General features: G+C 53.6%; 1 protein-coding gene across 4 annotated transcripts in view; it reads left to right on the forward strand.

Annotated features, from left to right (window-relative positions):
- The window catches only part of poldip2 (polymerase (DNA-directed), delta interacting protein 2), a 66,690-nt gene extending 49,708 nt beyond the window's left edge, over positions 1-16,982 (forward strand). Inside the window, exon 11 of one of the 4 annotated variants that reach the window (XM_070856874.1) lies at positions 16,752-16,982. In XM_070856874.1, the coding sequence (XP_070712975.1) occupies positions 16,752-16,866 (115 nt within the window). In that variant the 3' untranslated portion in view covers positions 16,867-16,982. Of the gene's footprint in view, positions 1-10,249; positions 14,394-16,751 lie in introns of those variants that run through there. The other 3 variants (XM_070856873.1, XM_070856875.1, XM_070856872.1) reach the window with 3 other exon arrangements.
- Positions 16,983-18,039: the final 1,057 nt, after the last annotated feature.

Raw genomic sequence — 18,039 nt, forward strand, 5'->3', positions numbered from 1 at the left:
AACACTGGGGTACAGTACTGGTGGGTACAGGTCTGTCACTATAACACTGGGGTACAGTAATGGGGGGGTACAGGTCTGTCACTATAACACTGGGTACAGTACTGGTGGGTACAGGTCTGTCACTGTATAACACGGGGGTACAGTACTGGTGGATACAGGTCTGTCACTGTATAACACTGGGGTACAGTACTGGTGGGCACAGGTCTGTCACTGTATAACACTGGGGTACAGTACTGGTGGGTACAGGTCTGTCACTGTATAACACTGGGGTACAGTACTGGTGGGTACAGGTCTGTCACTGTATAACACTGAGGTACAGTACTGGTGGGTACAGGTCTGTCACTGTAACACTGGGGTACAGTACTGGTGGGTACAGGTCTGTCACTGTATAACACTGGGGTACAGTACTGATGGGTACAGGTCTGTCACTGTATAACACTGGGGTACAGTACTGGTGGGTACAGGTCTGTCACTGTATAACACGGATACAGTACTGGTGGGTACAGGTCTGTCACTGTATAACACTGGGGTACAGTACTGGTGGGTACAGGTCTGTCACTATAACACTGGGGTACAGGTCTGTCACTATAACACTGGGTACAGTACTGGTGGGTACAGGTCTGTCACTGTATAACACTGGGGTACAATACTGGTGGGTACAGGTCTGTCACTATATAACACGGGGGTACAGTACTGGTGGATACAGGTCTGTCACTGTATAACACTGGGGTACAGTACTGGTGGGCACAGGTCTGTCACTGTATAACACTGGGGTACAGTACTGGTGGGTACAGGTCTGTCACTGTATAACACTGGGGTACAGTACTGGTGGGTACAGGTCTGTCACTGTATAACACTGAGGTACAGTACTGGTGGGTACAGGTCTGTCACTGTAACACTGGGGTACAGTACTGGTGGGTACAGGTCTGTCACTGTATAACACTGGGGTACCGTACTGGTGGGTACAGGTCTGTCACTGTATAACACTGGGGTACAGTACTGGTGGGCACAGGTCTGTCACTGTATAACACTGGGGTACAGTACTGGTGGGTACAGGTCTGTCACTGTATAACACTGAGGTACAGTACTGGTGGGTACAGGTCTGTCACTGTAACACTGGGGTACAGTACTGGTGGGTACAGGTCTGTCACTGTATAACACTGGGGTACAGTACTGATGGGTACAGGTCTGTCACTGTATAACACTGGGGTACAGTACTGGTGGGTACAGGTCTGTCACTGTATAACACGGATACAGTACTGGTGGGTACAGGTCTGTCACTGTATAACACTGGGGTACAGTACTGGTGGGTACAGGTCTGTCACTATAACACTGGGGTACAGGTCTGTCACTATAACACTGGGTACAGTACTGGTGGGTACAGGTCTGTCACTGTATAACACTGGGGTACAATACTGGTGGGTACAGGTCTGTCACTATATAACACGGGGGTACAGTACTGGTGGATACAGGTCTGTCACTGTATAACACTGGGGTACAGTACTGGTGGGCACAGGTCTGTCACTGTATAACACTGGGGTACAGTACTGGTGGGTACAGGTCTGTCACTGTATAACACTGGGGTACAGTACTGGTGGGTACAGGTCTGTCACTGTATAACACTGAGGTACAGTACTGGTGGGTACAGGTCTGTCACTGTAACACTGGGGTACAGTACTGGTGGGTACAGGTCTGTCACTGTATAACACTGGGGTACCGTACTGGTGGGTACAGGTCTGTCACTGTATAACACTGGGGTACAGTACTGGTGGGTACAGGTCTGTCACTGTATAACACTGGGGTACAGTACTGGTGGGTACAGGTCTGTCACTGTATAACACTGGGGTACAGTACTGGTGGGTACAGGTCTGTCACTGTATAACACTGGGGTACAGTACTGGTGGGTACAGGTCTGTCACTGTATAACACTGGGGTACAGTACAGGTCTGTCACTGTATAACACTGGGGTACAGTACAGGTCTGTCACTATAGGTCTGGTATTGGTGAGGGGGTGAATTAAGTGCATCAGACAGGAGTGTACCACACAGCTGAGTATTGGTGTGTGTGAAATTGGCATGAAATAAACTCACTGCCGGCTGTGTTTACCCTGCTGAATCAAATGCCCGATTTGAATGTACAACAGGTAGCGTGTCGGCTTGTTACCCTGGCTTAGCGGGGAGTAATCTCCCTGATTTAGAAGGTTCTGAACTTGTCCCAGGCTTTGAGCTAATCTCGGCTGATACTGAGGGAATGCGGCATTGTTGCACATGTCGTGCTTTTTATAAGATGTTGGGTGACGGCCCGGTGGATGCTAAAGATTCCATGTTACACTTTGAAGAGGAGCAGTGTCCGGCGGACTTTCCTTCCTCAACAACACCATGAAATGCAACTTCACCAAACACAGCGTCACCCCACCCCCCCGGGTCCCACACACCGTCCTACCCCCACCCCCCGGGACCGTCCCACCCCCCCGGGTCCGTCACCCCGCCCCACACCCTGGGTCATCCACCCCACACCCCGGTTCCGTCTATGGTGGGTACAGATGTGTCACTGTATATAACTGGGGTACAGTACTGGTGGGTACAGGTCTGTCACTGTATAACACTGGGGTACAGTACTGGTGGGTACAGGTCTGTCACTATAACACTGGGGTACAGTAATGGGGGGGTACAGGTCTGTCACTATAACACTGGGTACAGTACTGGTGGGTACAGGTCTGTCACTGTATAACACGGGGGTACAGTACTGGTGGATACAGGTCTGTCACTGTATAACACTGGGGTACAGTACTGGTGGGCACAGGTCTGTCACTGTATAACACTGGGGTACAGTACTGGTGGGTACAGGTCTGTCACTGTATAACACTGGGGTACAGTACTGGTGGGTACAGGTCTGTCACTGTATAACACTGAGGTACAGTACTGGTGGGTACAGGTCTGTCACTGTAACACTGGGGTACAGTACTGGTGGGTACAGGTCTGTCACTGTATAACACTGGGGTACAGTACTGATGGGTACAGGTCTGTCACTGTATAACACTGGGGTACAGTACTGGTGGGTACAGGTCTGTCACTGTATAACACGGATACAGTACTGGTGGGTACAGGTCTGTCACTGTATAACACTGGGGTACAGTACTGGTGGGTACAGGTCTGTCACTATAACACTGGGGTACAGGTCTGTCACTATAACACTGGGTACAGTACTGGTGGGTACAGGTCTGTCACTGTATAACACTGGGGTACAATACTGGTGGGTACAGGTCTGTCACTATATAACACGGGGGTACAGTACTGGTGGATACAGGTCTGTCACTGTATAACACTGGGGTACAGTACTGGTGGGCACAGGTCTGTCACTGTATAACACTGGGGTACAGTACTGGTGGGTACAGGTCTGTCACTGTATAACACTGGGGTACAGTACTGGTGGGTACAGGTCTGTCACTGTATAACACTGAGGTACAGTACTGGTGGGTACAGGTCTGTCACTGTAACACTGGGGTACAGTACTGGTGGGTACAGGTCTGTCACTGTATAACACTGGGGTACCGTACTGGTGGGTACAGGTCTGTCACTGTATAACACTGGGGTACAGTACTGGTGGGTACAGGTCTGTCACTGTATAACACTGGGGTACAGTACTGGTGGGTACAGGTCTGTCACTGTATAACACTGGGGTACAGTACTGGTGGGTACAGGTCTGTCACTGTATAACACTGGGGTACAGTACTGGTGGGTACAGGTCTGTCACTGTATAACACTGGGGTACAGTACAGGTCTGTCACTGTATAACACTGGGGTACAGTACAGGTCTGTCACTATAGGTCTGGTATTGGTGAGGGGGTGAATTAAGTGCATCAGACAGGAGTGTACCACACAGCTGAGTATTGGTGTGTGTGAAATTGGCATGAAATAAACTCACTGCCGGCTGTGTTTACCCTGCTGAATCCAATGCCCGATTTGAATGTACAACAGGTAGCGTGTCGGCTTGTTACCCTGGCTTAGCGGGGAGTAATCTCCCTGATTTAGAAGGTTCTGAACTTGTCCCAGGCTTTGAGCTAATCTCGGCTGATACTGAGGGAATGCGGCATTGTTGCACATGTCGTGCTTTTTATAAGATGTTGGGTGACGGCCCGGTGGATGCTAAAGATTCCATGTTACACTTTGAAGAGGAGCAGTGTCCGGCGGACTTTCCTTCCTCAACAACACCATGAAATGCAACTTCACCAAACACAGCGTCACCCCACCCCCCCGGGTCCCACACACCGTCCTACCCCCACCCCCCGGGACCGTCCCACCCCCCCGGGTCCGTCACCCCGCCCCACACCCTGGGTCATCCACCCCACACCCCGGTTCCGTCTATGGTGGGTACAGATGTGTCACTGTATATAACTGGGGTACAGTACTGGTGGGTACAGGTCTGTCACTGTATAACACTGGGGTACAGTACTGGTGGGTACAGGTCTGTCACTATAACACTGGGGTACAGTAATGGGGGGGTACAGGTCTGTCACTATAACACTGGGTACAGTACTGGTGGGTACAGGTCTGTCACTGTATAACACGGGGGTACAGTACTGGTGGATACAGGTCTGTCACTGTATAACACTGGGGTACAGTACTGGTGGGCACAGGTCTGTCACTGTATAACACTGGGGTACAGTACTGGTGGGTACAGGTCTGTCACTGTATAACACTGGGGTACAGTACTGGTGGGTACAGGTCTGTCACTGTATAACACTGGGATACAGTACTGGTGGGTACAGGCCTGTCACTGTATAACACTGGGGTACAGTACTGGTGGGTACAGGTCTGTCACTGTATAACACTGGTGTACGGTACTGGTGGGTACAGGTCTGTCACTGTATAACATGGGTACAGTACTGGTGGGTACAGGTCTGTCACTGTATAACTGAGGTACAGTACTGGTGGGTACAGGTCTGTCACTGTATAACACGGGTACAGTACTGGTGGGTACAGGTCTGTCACTGTATAACTGAGGTACAGTACTGGTGGGTACAGGTCTGTCACTGTATAACATGGGTACAGTACTGGTGGGTACAGGTCTGTCACTGTATAACACGGGTACAGTACTGGTGGGTACAGGTCTGTCACTGTATAACACTGGGGTACAGTACTGGTGGGTACAGGTCTGTCACTGTATAACATGGGTACAGTACTGGTGGGTACAGGTCTGTCACTGTATAACATGGGTACAGTACTGGTGGGTGCAGGTCTGTCACTGTATAACACTGAGGTACAGTACTGGTGGGTACAGGTCTGTCACTGTATAACATGGGTACAGTACTGGTGGGTACAGGTCTGTCACTGTATAACATGGGTACAGTACTGGTGGGTGCAGGTCTGTCACTGTATAACACTGAGGTACAGTACTGGTGGGTACAGGTCTGTCACTGTATAACATGGGTACAGTACTGGTGGGTACAGGTCTGTCACTGTATAACATGGGTACAGTACTGGTGGGTGCAGGTCTGTCACTGTATAACACTGAGGTACAGTACTGGTGGGTACAGGTCTGTCACTGTAACACTGGGGTACAGTACCGGTGGGTACAGGTCTGTCACTGTATAACACTGAGGTACAGTACCGGTGGGTACAGGTCTGTCACTGTATAACACTGGGGTACAGTACCGGTGGGTACAGGTCTGTCACTGTATAACACTGGGGTACAGTACTGGTGGGTACAGGTCTGTCACTGTATAACACTGGGGTACAGTACTGGTGGGTGCAGGTCTGTCACTGTATAACACTGGGGTACAGTACTGGTGGGTACAGGTCTGTCACTGTATAACACTGGGGTACAGTACTGGTGGGTACAGGTCTGTCACTGTATAACACTGGGGTACAGTACTGGTGGGTACAGGTCTGTCACTGTATAACACTGGGGTACAGTACTGGTGGTACAGGTCTGTCACTGTATAACACTGGGGTACAGTACTGGTGGGTGCAGGTCTGTCACTGTATAACACGGGGGTACAGTACTGGTAGGTACAGGTCTGTCACTGTATAACACTGGGGTACAGTACTGGGGGGTACAGGTCTGTCACTGTATAACACGGGGGTACAGTACTGGTGGGTACAGGTCTGTCACTGTATAACATGGGTACAGTACTGGTGGGTACAGGTCTGTCACTGTATAACACTGAGGTACAGTACTGGTGGGTACAGGTCTGTCACTGTATAACATGGGTACAGTACTGGTGGGTACAGGTCTGTCACTGTAAAGCACTGGGGTCCAGTACTGGTGGGTACAGGTCTGTCACTGTATAACACTAGGGTACAGTACTGGTGGGTACAGGTCTGTCACTGTATAACACTGGGGTACAGTACTGGTGGGTACAGGTCTGTCACTGTATAACACTGGGGTACAGTACTGGTGGGTACAGGTCTGTCACTGTATAACACTGGGGTACAGTACTGGTAGGTACAGGTCTGTCACTGTATAACACTAGGGTACAGTACTGGTGGGTACAGGTCTGTCACTGTATAACACTAGGGTACAGTACTGGTGGGTACCGGTCTGTCACTGTATAACACTGGGGTACAGTACTGGTGGGTACAGGTCTGTCAGTGTATAACACTGGGGTACAGTACTGGTGGGTACAGGTCTGTCACTGTATAACACTGAGGTACAGTACTGGTGGGTACAGGTCTGTCACTATAACACTGGGGTACAGTACTGGTGGGTACAGGTCTGTCACTGTATAACACTGGGGTACAGTACTGGTGGGTACAGGTCTGTCACTGTATAACACTGGGGTACAGTACTGGTGGGTACAGGTCTGTCACTGTATAACACGGGGGTACAGTACTGGTGGGTACCGGTCTGTCACTGTATAACACTGGGGTACGGTACTGGTGGGTACAGGTCTGTCACTGTATAACACTGGGGTACAGTACTGGTGGGTACAGGTCTGTCACTGTATAACACTGGGGTACAGTACTGGTGGGTGCAGGTCTGTCACTGTATAACACGGGGGTACAGTACTGGTGGGTACCGGTCTGTCACTGTATAACACTGGGGTACAGTACTGGTGGGTACAGGTCTGTCACTGTATAACACTGGGGTACAGTACTGGTGGGTACAGGTCTGTCACTGTATAACACGGGGGTACAGTACTGGTGGGTACAGGTCTGTCACTGTATAACACTGGGGTACAGTACTGGTGGGTACAGGTCTGTCACTGTATAACACGGGGGTACAGTACTGGTGGGTACAGGTCTGTCACTGTATAACACTGGGGTACAGTACTGGTGGGTACCGGTCTGTCACCGTATAACACTGGGGTACGGTACTGGTGGGTACAGGTCTGTCGCACACCACGTTACCCAATACAGCTTCAGCAACCGTTCATCTAAACCGTCGGTACAATACAGTCTACTCCAACTCTCCCTCGGGGCTGTTCATTATCTGTTGTGTTTGAGCGAGCCTTGCTTTGTCCAGCGATTGTTCAGCGTGTCCTTGGCTCTGCCTTCATACCGAGTGAGTGTACCGTCTCTGTGACAGAGCGATCCAACTCGTCCCACTCCCCCCGCTCTTTCCCCACGGCCCGGCAAATGTTTCCTTTTCAAGTATTTATCCGATTCCCGGTTTGAAAGTTACTATTGAATCTGCTCCCACCGCCCTTTCAGGCAGCGTGTTCCCGATCACAACTCGCGTAAAAACATTCTCCTCACCTCCCCTCGGGTTCTTTTGCCGATTACCTTAAATCTGTGTCCCTCTGGTTACTGACCCTCCCGCCCCTGGAAACAGTTCCTCCTTATTTACTCTTCTCAAGACTCCTCATGATTTTGAACACCTCAATTAAATCTCCCTTAACCTTCTCTGCTCCAAGGGGAAGAATCGCAGCTTCTCCAATCTTCACGCCACTGAAGTCTCTTGTCCCTGCTACCATTCTCGTAAATCTCTCCTGCACCCTCTCCAAGCTCATCTCAGCCAGGGTGCATCGCAGTCCACATCCCTGAGTTCTCCTGATCTGGATGGGGGCAGGAGACTCGGGCACTGCTGCTGGTAGAACTGAGTGGGTGGGAGGCGTTTGGGGAACGAGTGCAGTAAAGGGAGAAACGTGGAGGGTGGGGAAATGTGTTATAGAGGGACCGGGGGCGATGTACTGTCGGGTCAGTGCTGGGGGGGGGATGTACTGTCGAGTCAGTGCTGGGGGGGGGCGATGTACTGTCGGGTCAGTGCTGGGGGGGGCGATGTACTGTCGGGTCAGTGCTGGGGGGGATGTACTGTTGGTCAGTGCTGGGGGGGGGCGATGTACTGTCGGGTCAGTGCTGGGGGGGGGCGATGTACTGTCGGGTCAGTGCTGGGGGGGGGCGATGTACTGTCGGGTCAGTGCTGGGGGGGATGTACTGTCGGGTCAGTGCTGGGGGGGGGATGTACTGTCGGGTCAGTGCTGGGGGGGGGCGATGTACTGTCGGGTCAGTGCTGGGGGGGGGCGATGTACTGTCGGGTCAGTGCTGGGGGGGCGATGTACTGTCGGGTCAGTGCTGGGGGGGGGATGTACTGTCGAGTCAGTGCTGGGGGGGGCGATGTACTGTCGGGTCAGTGCTGGGGGGGATGTACTGTCGGGTCAGTGCTGGGGGGGATGTACTGTCGGGTCAGTGCTGGGGGTGGGCGATGTACTGTCGGGTCAGTGCTGGGGGGGGATGTACTGTCGGGTCAGTGCTGGGGGGCGATGTACTGTCGGGTCAGTGCTGGGGGGGGATGTACTGTTGGTCAGTGCTGGGGGGGGATGTACTGTCGGGTCAGTGCTGGGGGGCGATGTACTGTCGGGTCAGTGCTGGGGGGGGATGTACTGTTGGGTCAGTGCTGGGGGGGGGGGGGATGTACTGTCGGGTCAGTGCTGGGGGGGGGGGGCGATGTACTGTCGGGTCAGTGCTGGGGGGGGGGGCGATGTACTGTCGGGTCAGTGCTGGGGGGGATGTACTGTCGGGTCAGTGCTGGGGGGCGATGTACTGTCGGGTCAGTGCTGGGGGGGGGCGATGTACTGTCGGGTCAGTGCTGGGGGGGCGATGTACTGTCGGGTCAGTGCTGGGGGGGGGCGATGTACTGTTGGTCAGTGCTGGGGGGGGATGTACTGTCGGGTCAGTGCTGGGGGGGATGTACTGTCGGGTCAGTGCTGGGGGGGGGGGGGGATGTACTGTCGGGTCAGTGCTGGGGGGGGCGATGTACTGTCGGGTCAGTGCTGGGGGGGGATGTACTGTCGGGTCAGTGCTGGGGGGGCGATGTACTGTCGGGTCAGTGCTGGGGGGCGATGTACTGTTGGTCAGTGCTGGGGGGGGATGTACTGTCGGGTCAGTGCTGGGGGGGATGTACTGTCGGGTCAGTGCTGGGGGGGATGTACTGTTGGGTCAGTGCTGGGGAGGGGGCGATGCTCTGAGGTCAGTGCGGGGGGGGGGGGGGCGATGCTCTGAGGTCAGTGCGGGGGGGGGGGGGCGATGCTCTGAGGTCAGTGCGGGGGGCGGGGGGGCGATGCTCTGAGGTCAGTGCGGGGGGAGGGGGCGATGCTCTGAGGTCAGTGGGGGGGGCGATGCTCTGAGGTCAGTGCGGGGGGGGGGGGGCGATGCTCTGAGGTCAGTGCGGGGGGGGGGGGCGATGCTCTGAGGTCAGTGCGGGGGGGCGATGCTCTGAGGTCAGTGCGGGGGGGGGGGGCGATGCTCTGAGGTCAGTGCGGGGGGGGGGGGCGATGCTCTGAGGTCAGTGCGGGGGGCGGGGGGGCGATGCTCTGAGGTCAGTGCGGGGGGGGCGATGCTCTGAGGTCAGTGTGGGGGGGGAGGGGGCGATGCTCTGAGGTCAGTGCGGGGGGCGGGGGGCGGGGGGGCGATGCTCTGAGGTCAGTGCGGGGGGAGGGGGCGATGCTCTGAGGTCAGTGCGGGGGGAGGGGGCGATGCTCTGAGGTCAGTGCGGGGGGAGGGGGCGATGCTCTGAGGTCAGTGCGGGGGGGGGGGGGGGGCGATGCTCTGAGGTCAGTGCGGGGGGCGGGGGGCGGGGGGGCGATGCTCTGAGGTCAGTGCGGGGGGGGAGGGGGCGATGCTCTGAGGTCAGTGCGGGGGGAGGGGGCGATGCTCTGAGGTCAGTGGGGGGGGCGATGCTCTGAGGTCAGTGCGAGGGGGAGGGGGCGATGTACTGGTCAGTGCTGAGGGGGCTGCAGGTGACCGTGACCGTGCTGGGTGGGGGATGTTATGGAGCTGCTGCTTATTGCTGTTTCCACCTTCCGCAGGGGCTCGTACACTTTCCAACGGGCAGACACCAGCACCTTCGACGTTTCCATCCCGTCCTTTTCTCTCGAGAGCAGTACTGAGGACAACGGGCCCTTCGCTTCCCCGCTCTGAATATTTGTCTCTAGCACTTGATCGAATAACTAAACACAGTCTGCACACGGGATCCGGCCTCACGCCACAGCCGCTGGAGCCGCTGGGGATGTCGGATAGCACCGAGGCACATCGCGTTCTCCCACACAGGAACACATCACAACCCACTTACACCGTTCAACACAAGCTCACTCACTCGTGCTTCCACTGTGGGGGTAGGGCCGGAGGTTGGGTTGGGGCTGAGGATGGGGTCAGGGGGCAGTGGTTGAGGTTAGGCTAGGGTCGAGGACAGGGGCTGAGGGTCAAGGGTGAGGCCTGGGGTTGAAGCTGTGGGGTGTCGGAGATAAATTTACATTTCTGTTTGTTTGGCATTACAATGCTGGTCTTGGCTAACATATCTCCAACCAACATTCTGTAGATTAATTTGATGGTGTTTGTAAGTGTCTGTGTTCACAGTGTGGAGCCAGGGATGTGACGGACTGACTGTACCTGACTGTCGCTGTTAGAATCTCCTGATAAGGGGCTCCATATTTTATCAAATCAGTAATTGGGTTCCTACACTCACTGAATGCTGTGTGCCAACTCTCGATCCTGGCGGGAGCAGTGCTGTGTACCTGCTTTCCCCCCCCCCCCCCCCCCCTCACTCGGCTTTTAGTAAAATCTGTACTGAACAGTGCCTGCACTCGCGGCCTGAGCATTGGCGCGGCCTGGTTACTGGGACTTCCTAACGTGTAACTGTGTGACACACCCAGCTGTACACTTCTGGACTCTGTCCTTGGTTTGCTCCTGGAGACAGGATGATGAGTTCTAGAACACTGGGGTACAGTACTGATGGGTACATGTCTGTCACTGTATAACACTGGGGTACAGTACTGGTGGGTACAGGTCTGTCACTGTATAACACTGGGGTACAGTACTGGTGGGTACAGGTCTGTCACTGTATAACACTGTGGTACAGTACTGGTGGGTACAGGTCTGTCACTGTATAACACTGGGGTACAGTACTGGTAGGTACAGGTCTGTCACTGTATAACACTGGGGTACAGTACTGGTGGGTACATGTCTGTCACTGTATAACACTGGGGTACAGTACTGGTAGGTACAGGTCTGTCACTGTATAACACTGGGGTACAGTACTGGTGGGTACAGGTCTGTCACTGTATAACATTGGGGTACAGTACTGGTGGGTACAGGTCTGTCACTGTATAACACTGGGGTACAGTACTGGTGGATACAGGTCTGTCACTGTATAACACTGGGGTACAGTACTGGTGGGTACAGGTCTGTCACTGTATAACACTGGGGTACAGTACTGGTGGGTACAGGACTGTCACTAACACTGGGGTACTGTACTGGTGGGTACAGGTCTGTCACTGTATAACACTGGGGTACAGTACTGGTGGGTACAGGTCTGTCACTGTATAACACTGGGGTACAGTGGTGGGTACAGGTCTGTCACTATAACATTGGGGTACAGTACTGGTGGGTACAGGTCTGTCACTGTATAACACTGGGGTACAGTACTGGTGGGTACTGGGGTACAGTACTGATGGGTACAGGTCTGTCACTGTATAACACGGGGGTACAGTACTGGTGGGTACAGGTCTGTCGCTGTATAACACTGGGGTACAGTACTGGTGGGTACAGGTCTGTCACTGTATAACACTGGGGTACAGTACTGATGGGTACAGGTCTGTCACTGTATAACACGGGGGTACAGTACTGGTGGGTACAGGTCTGTCACTGTATAACACTGGGGTACATAGAAAATAGGTGCACTAGGCCATTCGGCCCTTCGAGTCTGCACCACCATTCAATAAGATCATGGCTGATCAAACCCTCAGTTCCCCTTTCCTGCTTTCTCTCCATACCCCTTGATCCCTTTAGCCGTAAGGGCCATATCTAACTCCCTCTTGAATATATCCAATGAACTGGCATCAACAACTCTCTGCGGCAGGGAATTCCACAGGTTAACAACTCTGAGTGAAGAAGTTTCTCCTCATCTCAGTCCTAAATGGCTTACCCCTTATCCTTAGACTGTGTCCCCTGGTTCTGGACTTGCCCAACATCGGGAACATTCTTCCCGCATCTATCCTGTCCCCTCCTGTCAGAATCTTATGTTTCTATGAGATCCCCTCTCATCCTTCTAAACTCCAGTGTATAAAGGCCCAGTTGATCCAGTCCCTCCTCATATGTCAGTCCAGCTATCTCTGGAATCAGTCTGGTGAACCTTCGCTGCACTCCCTCAATAGCAAGAACGTCCTTCCTCAGATTAGACCACCAAAACTGAACACAATATTCCAGGTGAGGCCTCACCAAGGCCCTGTACAACTGCAGTAAGACCTCCCTGCTCCTATACTCAAATTCCCTAGCTATGAAGGCCAACATACCATTTGCCTTCTTCATCGCCTGCTGTACCTGCATGCCAACTTTCAATGACTGATGTACCATGACACCCAGGTCTCGTTGCACCTCCCCTTTTCCTAATCTGCTGCCATTCAGATAATCTGTCTTTGTGTTTTTGCCCCCAAAGTGGATAACCTCACATTTATCCACATTATACTGCATCTGCCATGCATTTGCCCACTCACCTAACCTGTCCAAGTCACCCTGCAGCCTCTTAGCATCCCACTCACAGCTCACACCGCCACCCAGTTTGGTGTCATCTGCAAACTTGGAGATATTACTCTCAATTCCTTCATCCAAATCATTAATGTATATTGTAAAGAGCTGGGGTCCCAGCACTGAGCCCTGTGGCACTCCACTCATCACTGCCTGCCATTCTGAAAAGAACCCGTTTATCCCGACTCTCTGCTTCCTGTCTGCCAACCAGTTCTCTATCCACGTCAGTATATTACCCCCAATACCATGTGCTTTGATTTTGCACACGATTCTCTTGTGTGGAAACTTGTCAAAAGCCTTTTGAAAGTCCAAATACACCACATCCACTGGTTCTCCCTTGTCCACTCTACTAGTTAAATCCTCAAAAAATTCCAGAAGATTTGTCAAGCATGATTTCCCTTTCATAAATCCACGCTGACTTGGACCTATCATGTCACCTCTTTCCAAATGCACTACTATGACATCCTTAATAATTGATTCCAACATTTTCCCCACTACTGATGTCAGGCTAACTGGTCTATAATTACCCGTTTTCTCTCCCTCCTTTTTTAAAAAGTGGTGTTACATTAGCTACTCTCCAGTCCATAGGAACTGATCCAGAGTCGATAGACTGTTGGAAAATGATCACCAATGCATCCACTATTTCTAGGGCCACTTCCTTAAGTACTCTGGGATGCAGACTATCAGGCCTCGGGGATTTATCGGCCTTCAATCCCATCAATTTCCCCAACACAATAAGGATATCATTCAGTTCCTCCTTCTTAATAGACCCTCGGTCCCCTAGTATTTCCAGAAGGTTATTTGTGTCTTCCTTCATGAAGACAGAATCAAAGTATTTGTTCAATTGGTCTGCCATTTCTTTGTTCCCCATTATAAATTCACCTGAATCCGACTGCATGGGACCTACGTTTGTCTTCACTAATCTTTCTCTCTTCATAGATCTATAGAAGCTTTTGCAGTCAGTTTTTATGTTCCCGGCAAGCTTCCTCTCATACTCTATTTTCCCCCTCCTAATTAAACCCTTTGTCCTCTTCTGCTGAATTCTAAATTTCTCCCAGTCCTCAGGTTTGCTGCTTTTTCTGGCCAATTTATATGCCTCTTCCTTGGATCTAACACTATCCTTAATTTCCCTTGTTAGCCACGGTTGAGCCACCTTCCCGGTTTTTTACTCCAGACAGGGATGTACAATTGTTGAGTACAGTACTGGGGTACAGTACTGGTAGGTACAGGTACGTCACTGTATAACACTGGGGTACAGTACTGGTGGGTACAGGTCTGTCACTGTATAACACTGGGGTACAGTACTGGTGGGTACAGGTCTGTCACTGTATAACAATGGGGTACAGTACTGGGGGGTACAGGTCTGTCACTGTATAACACTGGGGTACAGTACTGGTGGGTACAGGTCTGTCACTGTAAAACACTGGGGTACAGTACTGGGGGTACAGGTCTGTCACTGTATAACACTGGGGTACAGTACTGGTGGGTACAGGTCTGTCACTGTATAACACTGGGGTACAGTACTGGTGGGTACAGGTCTGTCACTGTATAACACTGGGGTACAGTACTGGTGGGTACAGGTCTGTCACTGTATAACACTGGGGTACAGTACTGGTGGGTACAGGTCTGTCACTGTATAACACTGGGGTACAGTACTGGTGGGTACAGGTCTGTCACTGTATAACAATGGGGTACAGTACTGGGGGGTACAGGTCTGTCACTGTATAACACTGGGGTACAGTACTGGTGGGTACAGGTCTATCACTGTATAACACTGGGGTACAGTACTGGGGGGTACAGGTCTGTCACTGTATAACACTGGGGTACAGTACTGGTCGTTTTGGATAGCAGTAATGGGAGAGCTGTGAATAACGATATCTCTTGAGCTGATCCCACCACATTGAAGTGTTGAATTATTCACTAACCTGAGTGCCAGCACTAGGGCTGGGCAGTTGTGTGTAACTCAGGCTAGATTGGGGCACGTGTCCCAGCCCAGGGACGCTGCTGTTTTGGTGCTGTGACAATCGATGCTGCTCAGCCCTGCCTGCTGATTAACACTGCATTAACGTGCAGCAAATACATCATCTGGTGTGGCATTGTGCCACACGGAGTGGGTGTGTCCGAGGGTCACAGCTGTGCAGGAGTTCTACAGCTCAGTGACCCTGGGCTAGGAGAGGAGAATCAAGCAGGAGAGTCCTGCCCCTCAGCATTCTGCAGTCACCCCCTGTGTGTGTGTGGGGGCCTTGGCTGACCTCTCTGTGATGCCGCACCAGGTTGAATGTCCTGCCAGTGGCCACTGCCGGGACTCGCACCTGAAGATTAGCCACTTTGGAGAGATCGTCTAAAGGTTGCATTCTGAGGCTGCATTAGGATGGTATCTGTGGGGTGGGGGTTCCCTGGGGTGTTCCAGACGCTGTGTGGTGCCTGTGCAGTAATTGTTCCCTACTGCTATCGCCGGTTACTCCGTGCATTCTTGTGTTTCTATATTTGTTGTGCCTGTACTCAGCATGGGCCGAGCTGCTGCTACTGTTCAATAACCGGTTTAAATAAAGATGTTTGGTCAGATAATCTGTTTCCCTTATTTTGTCAGTGTATTTTTGTACCACAATATTGAGTAGAATGGGCCTATACTCTGGAGTTTAGATGAGTGAGAGTTGATCTCAGTGAAACATATCAGATTGTGAGAGGGATTGATGGTAGATGCCGGGAGGCTGTTCCCCCGGGCTGAAGAGTCCAAAACTAGGGAGCATAGTCTCAGGACAAGGGGTCGGCCATTTCGGACCGAGATGAGGAGGAATCTCCTCGCTGAGGGTTGTGAATCTTTGACTCACAGCCCTCTGGGGCAGAGAATTCCAACCAGCAATGTTCCCGTTCGGCTGTGCCGTGGTCTGGAGGTCCCACGCAGGCGGTAATTTAAATGGGCTGCACGACCCGTGATGGGGACTGCACACCCAGACAAAATGACGGGGAATTGTCGATGAGTATGTTCAAGACTGAGAGCGATCGATGTTTGGAATCGAGGGATATGGGCATCGGGCGGGAAAGTGGAGTTAAGGCCGAAGATCAGCCGGGATCTTATTAAATGGAGCAGGCTTGAGGGGCCGAATGGCCGACTCCTGCTCCGAATTCTTGTGTTCTTATCTAAGCCCCTCCCCGCTGCAGAGAACCCTGGGGCTTTGTGATGTGGAGCCGCTCTCTCCCCACACACACTCTGCCCCTTGCTTGCATTACACGATTACGGTTAATGAACTAAAATAAACGCAGAATGTTGTGAATGCTGGAAATCTGGAATAGGCTGGAAATGCTCAACAGCTCAAGCAGCATCTGTGGAGAGAGAGCTGTTCAGGTCCATGACCTTTCAATACAAGTGGAAAAAGTTAGAGATGCAACAGATTTAACAAGTACCGAGGGAGGGGAGGAAAGGACAAAGGGAAGGTGTATGATCAGGTGGCGGGGCGGGGGGGGGGCACAGATGCTGCCTGGCCTGAGTGCAGCATTTTCTGTTTGTTATTGAGCTGTTGTGTGTTACTGGGGAGCTTGGATGAAGGGGCAAGGGCTGCAGCACAGACCACCCTGGGTAAACGGAGTGGGAGAGCTGGCGGGCCGTCACGTCACGTCACGTCACGTCACGTCACGCCTGTGTTGTGAGCACCAAGCCACCTGGGCCAGCTCTGATTCTCGAGTCGCTGTAGGGTTTCTGGGCCCGGGGACTGCTGGCGGTTCACAGGCAGGCACCTGGCCCAGGAGGGTCTCATTACTCACCTTTTCCTACTTTCATCTCCTTTGCAGGGGAACGTTCCGCTTCGAGCGGCCGGAAGGTTCTCAGCTCGATGTCCGCATCCCGCCATTCTCCCTGGAGAGCAATAAAGATGACAAGGCTCCCCCTGCTGGGTACAGCTGGTAGAGCGTCGCCTGCGGGGACCCTGGGCAGCCAGGGAAGATTGTGCCTGGACCTTTGGGGGGAATGAAAGGGTCGACCTGTGTGGATGTCCCTGGTTCACTATAAATACCGGCACAATACGTCTGCTTTTGCTGAAGAAATTGTTTTGAAAGTGGAACACTGGGAATGAATGCTGCTTGTGTCATTCAAAGAGTAAAGGGAAGGATGTTGGGTGTGAGGTCGGAGGGTGGGGGGGGGCTCGGATTGTGTGTGTGTGGGGGGGGGGGGGCACGGAGTGTGTGTGTGTGGGGGGGGGGCACGGAGTGTGTGTGTGTGGGGAGGGGGCACGGAGTGTGTGTGTGTGGGGGGGGCACGGAGTGTGTGTGTGGGGGGGGGGGGGGCACTGAGTGTGTGTGTGGGGGGGGGGGGGCACGGAGTGTGTGTGTGTGTGGGGGGGGGGGGGCACGGAGTGTGTGTGTGTGGGGGGGGGGGCACGGAGTGTGTGTGTGTGGGGGGGGGCACGGAGTGTGTGTGTGTGTGGGGGGGGGCACGGAGTGTGTGTGTGTGGGGGGGGGCACGGAGTGTGTGTGTGTGTGGGGGAGGGGGCACGGAGTGTGTGGGGGGGGGCACGGAGTGTGTGTGGGGGGGGCACGGAGTGTGTGTGGGGGGGGGGCACGGAGTGTGTGTGTGTGGGGGGGGGGCACGGAGTGTGTGTGTGTGGGGAGGGGGCACGGAGTGTGTGTGTGTGGGGGGGGCACGGAGTGTGTGTGTGGGGGGGGGGGGGCACTGAGTGTGTGTGTGGGGGGGGGGGGGCACGGAGTGTGTGTGTGGGGGGGGGGGCACGGAGTGTGTGTGTGTGGGGGGGGGGGCACGGAGTGTGTGTGTGTGGGGGGGGGCACGGAGTGTGTGTGTGTGTGGGGGGGGGGCACGGAGTGTGTGTGTGTGTGGGGGGGGGGCACGGAGTGTGTGTGTGTGGGGGGGGGCACGGAGTGTGTGTGTGTGTGGGGGAGGGGGCACGGAGTGTGTGGGGGGGGGCACGGAGTGTGTGTGGGGGGGGCACGGAGTGTGTGTGGGGGGGGCACGGAGTGTGTGTGGGGGGGCACGGAGTGTGTGTGGGGGGGGGCACGGAGTGTGTGTGTGGGGGGGGGCACGGAGTGTGTGTGTGGGGGGGGGGCACGGAGTGTGTGTGTGGGGGGG

Source organism: Pristiophorus japonicus, chromosome 16 (genome assembly GCF_044704955.1).
Source record: "Pristiophorus japonicus isolate sPriJap1 chromosome 16, sPriJap1.hap1, whole genome shotgun sequence".
NCBI lineage: Eukaryota > Metazoa > Chordata > Chondrichthyes > Pristiophoridae > Pristiophorus > Pristiophorus japonicus.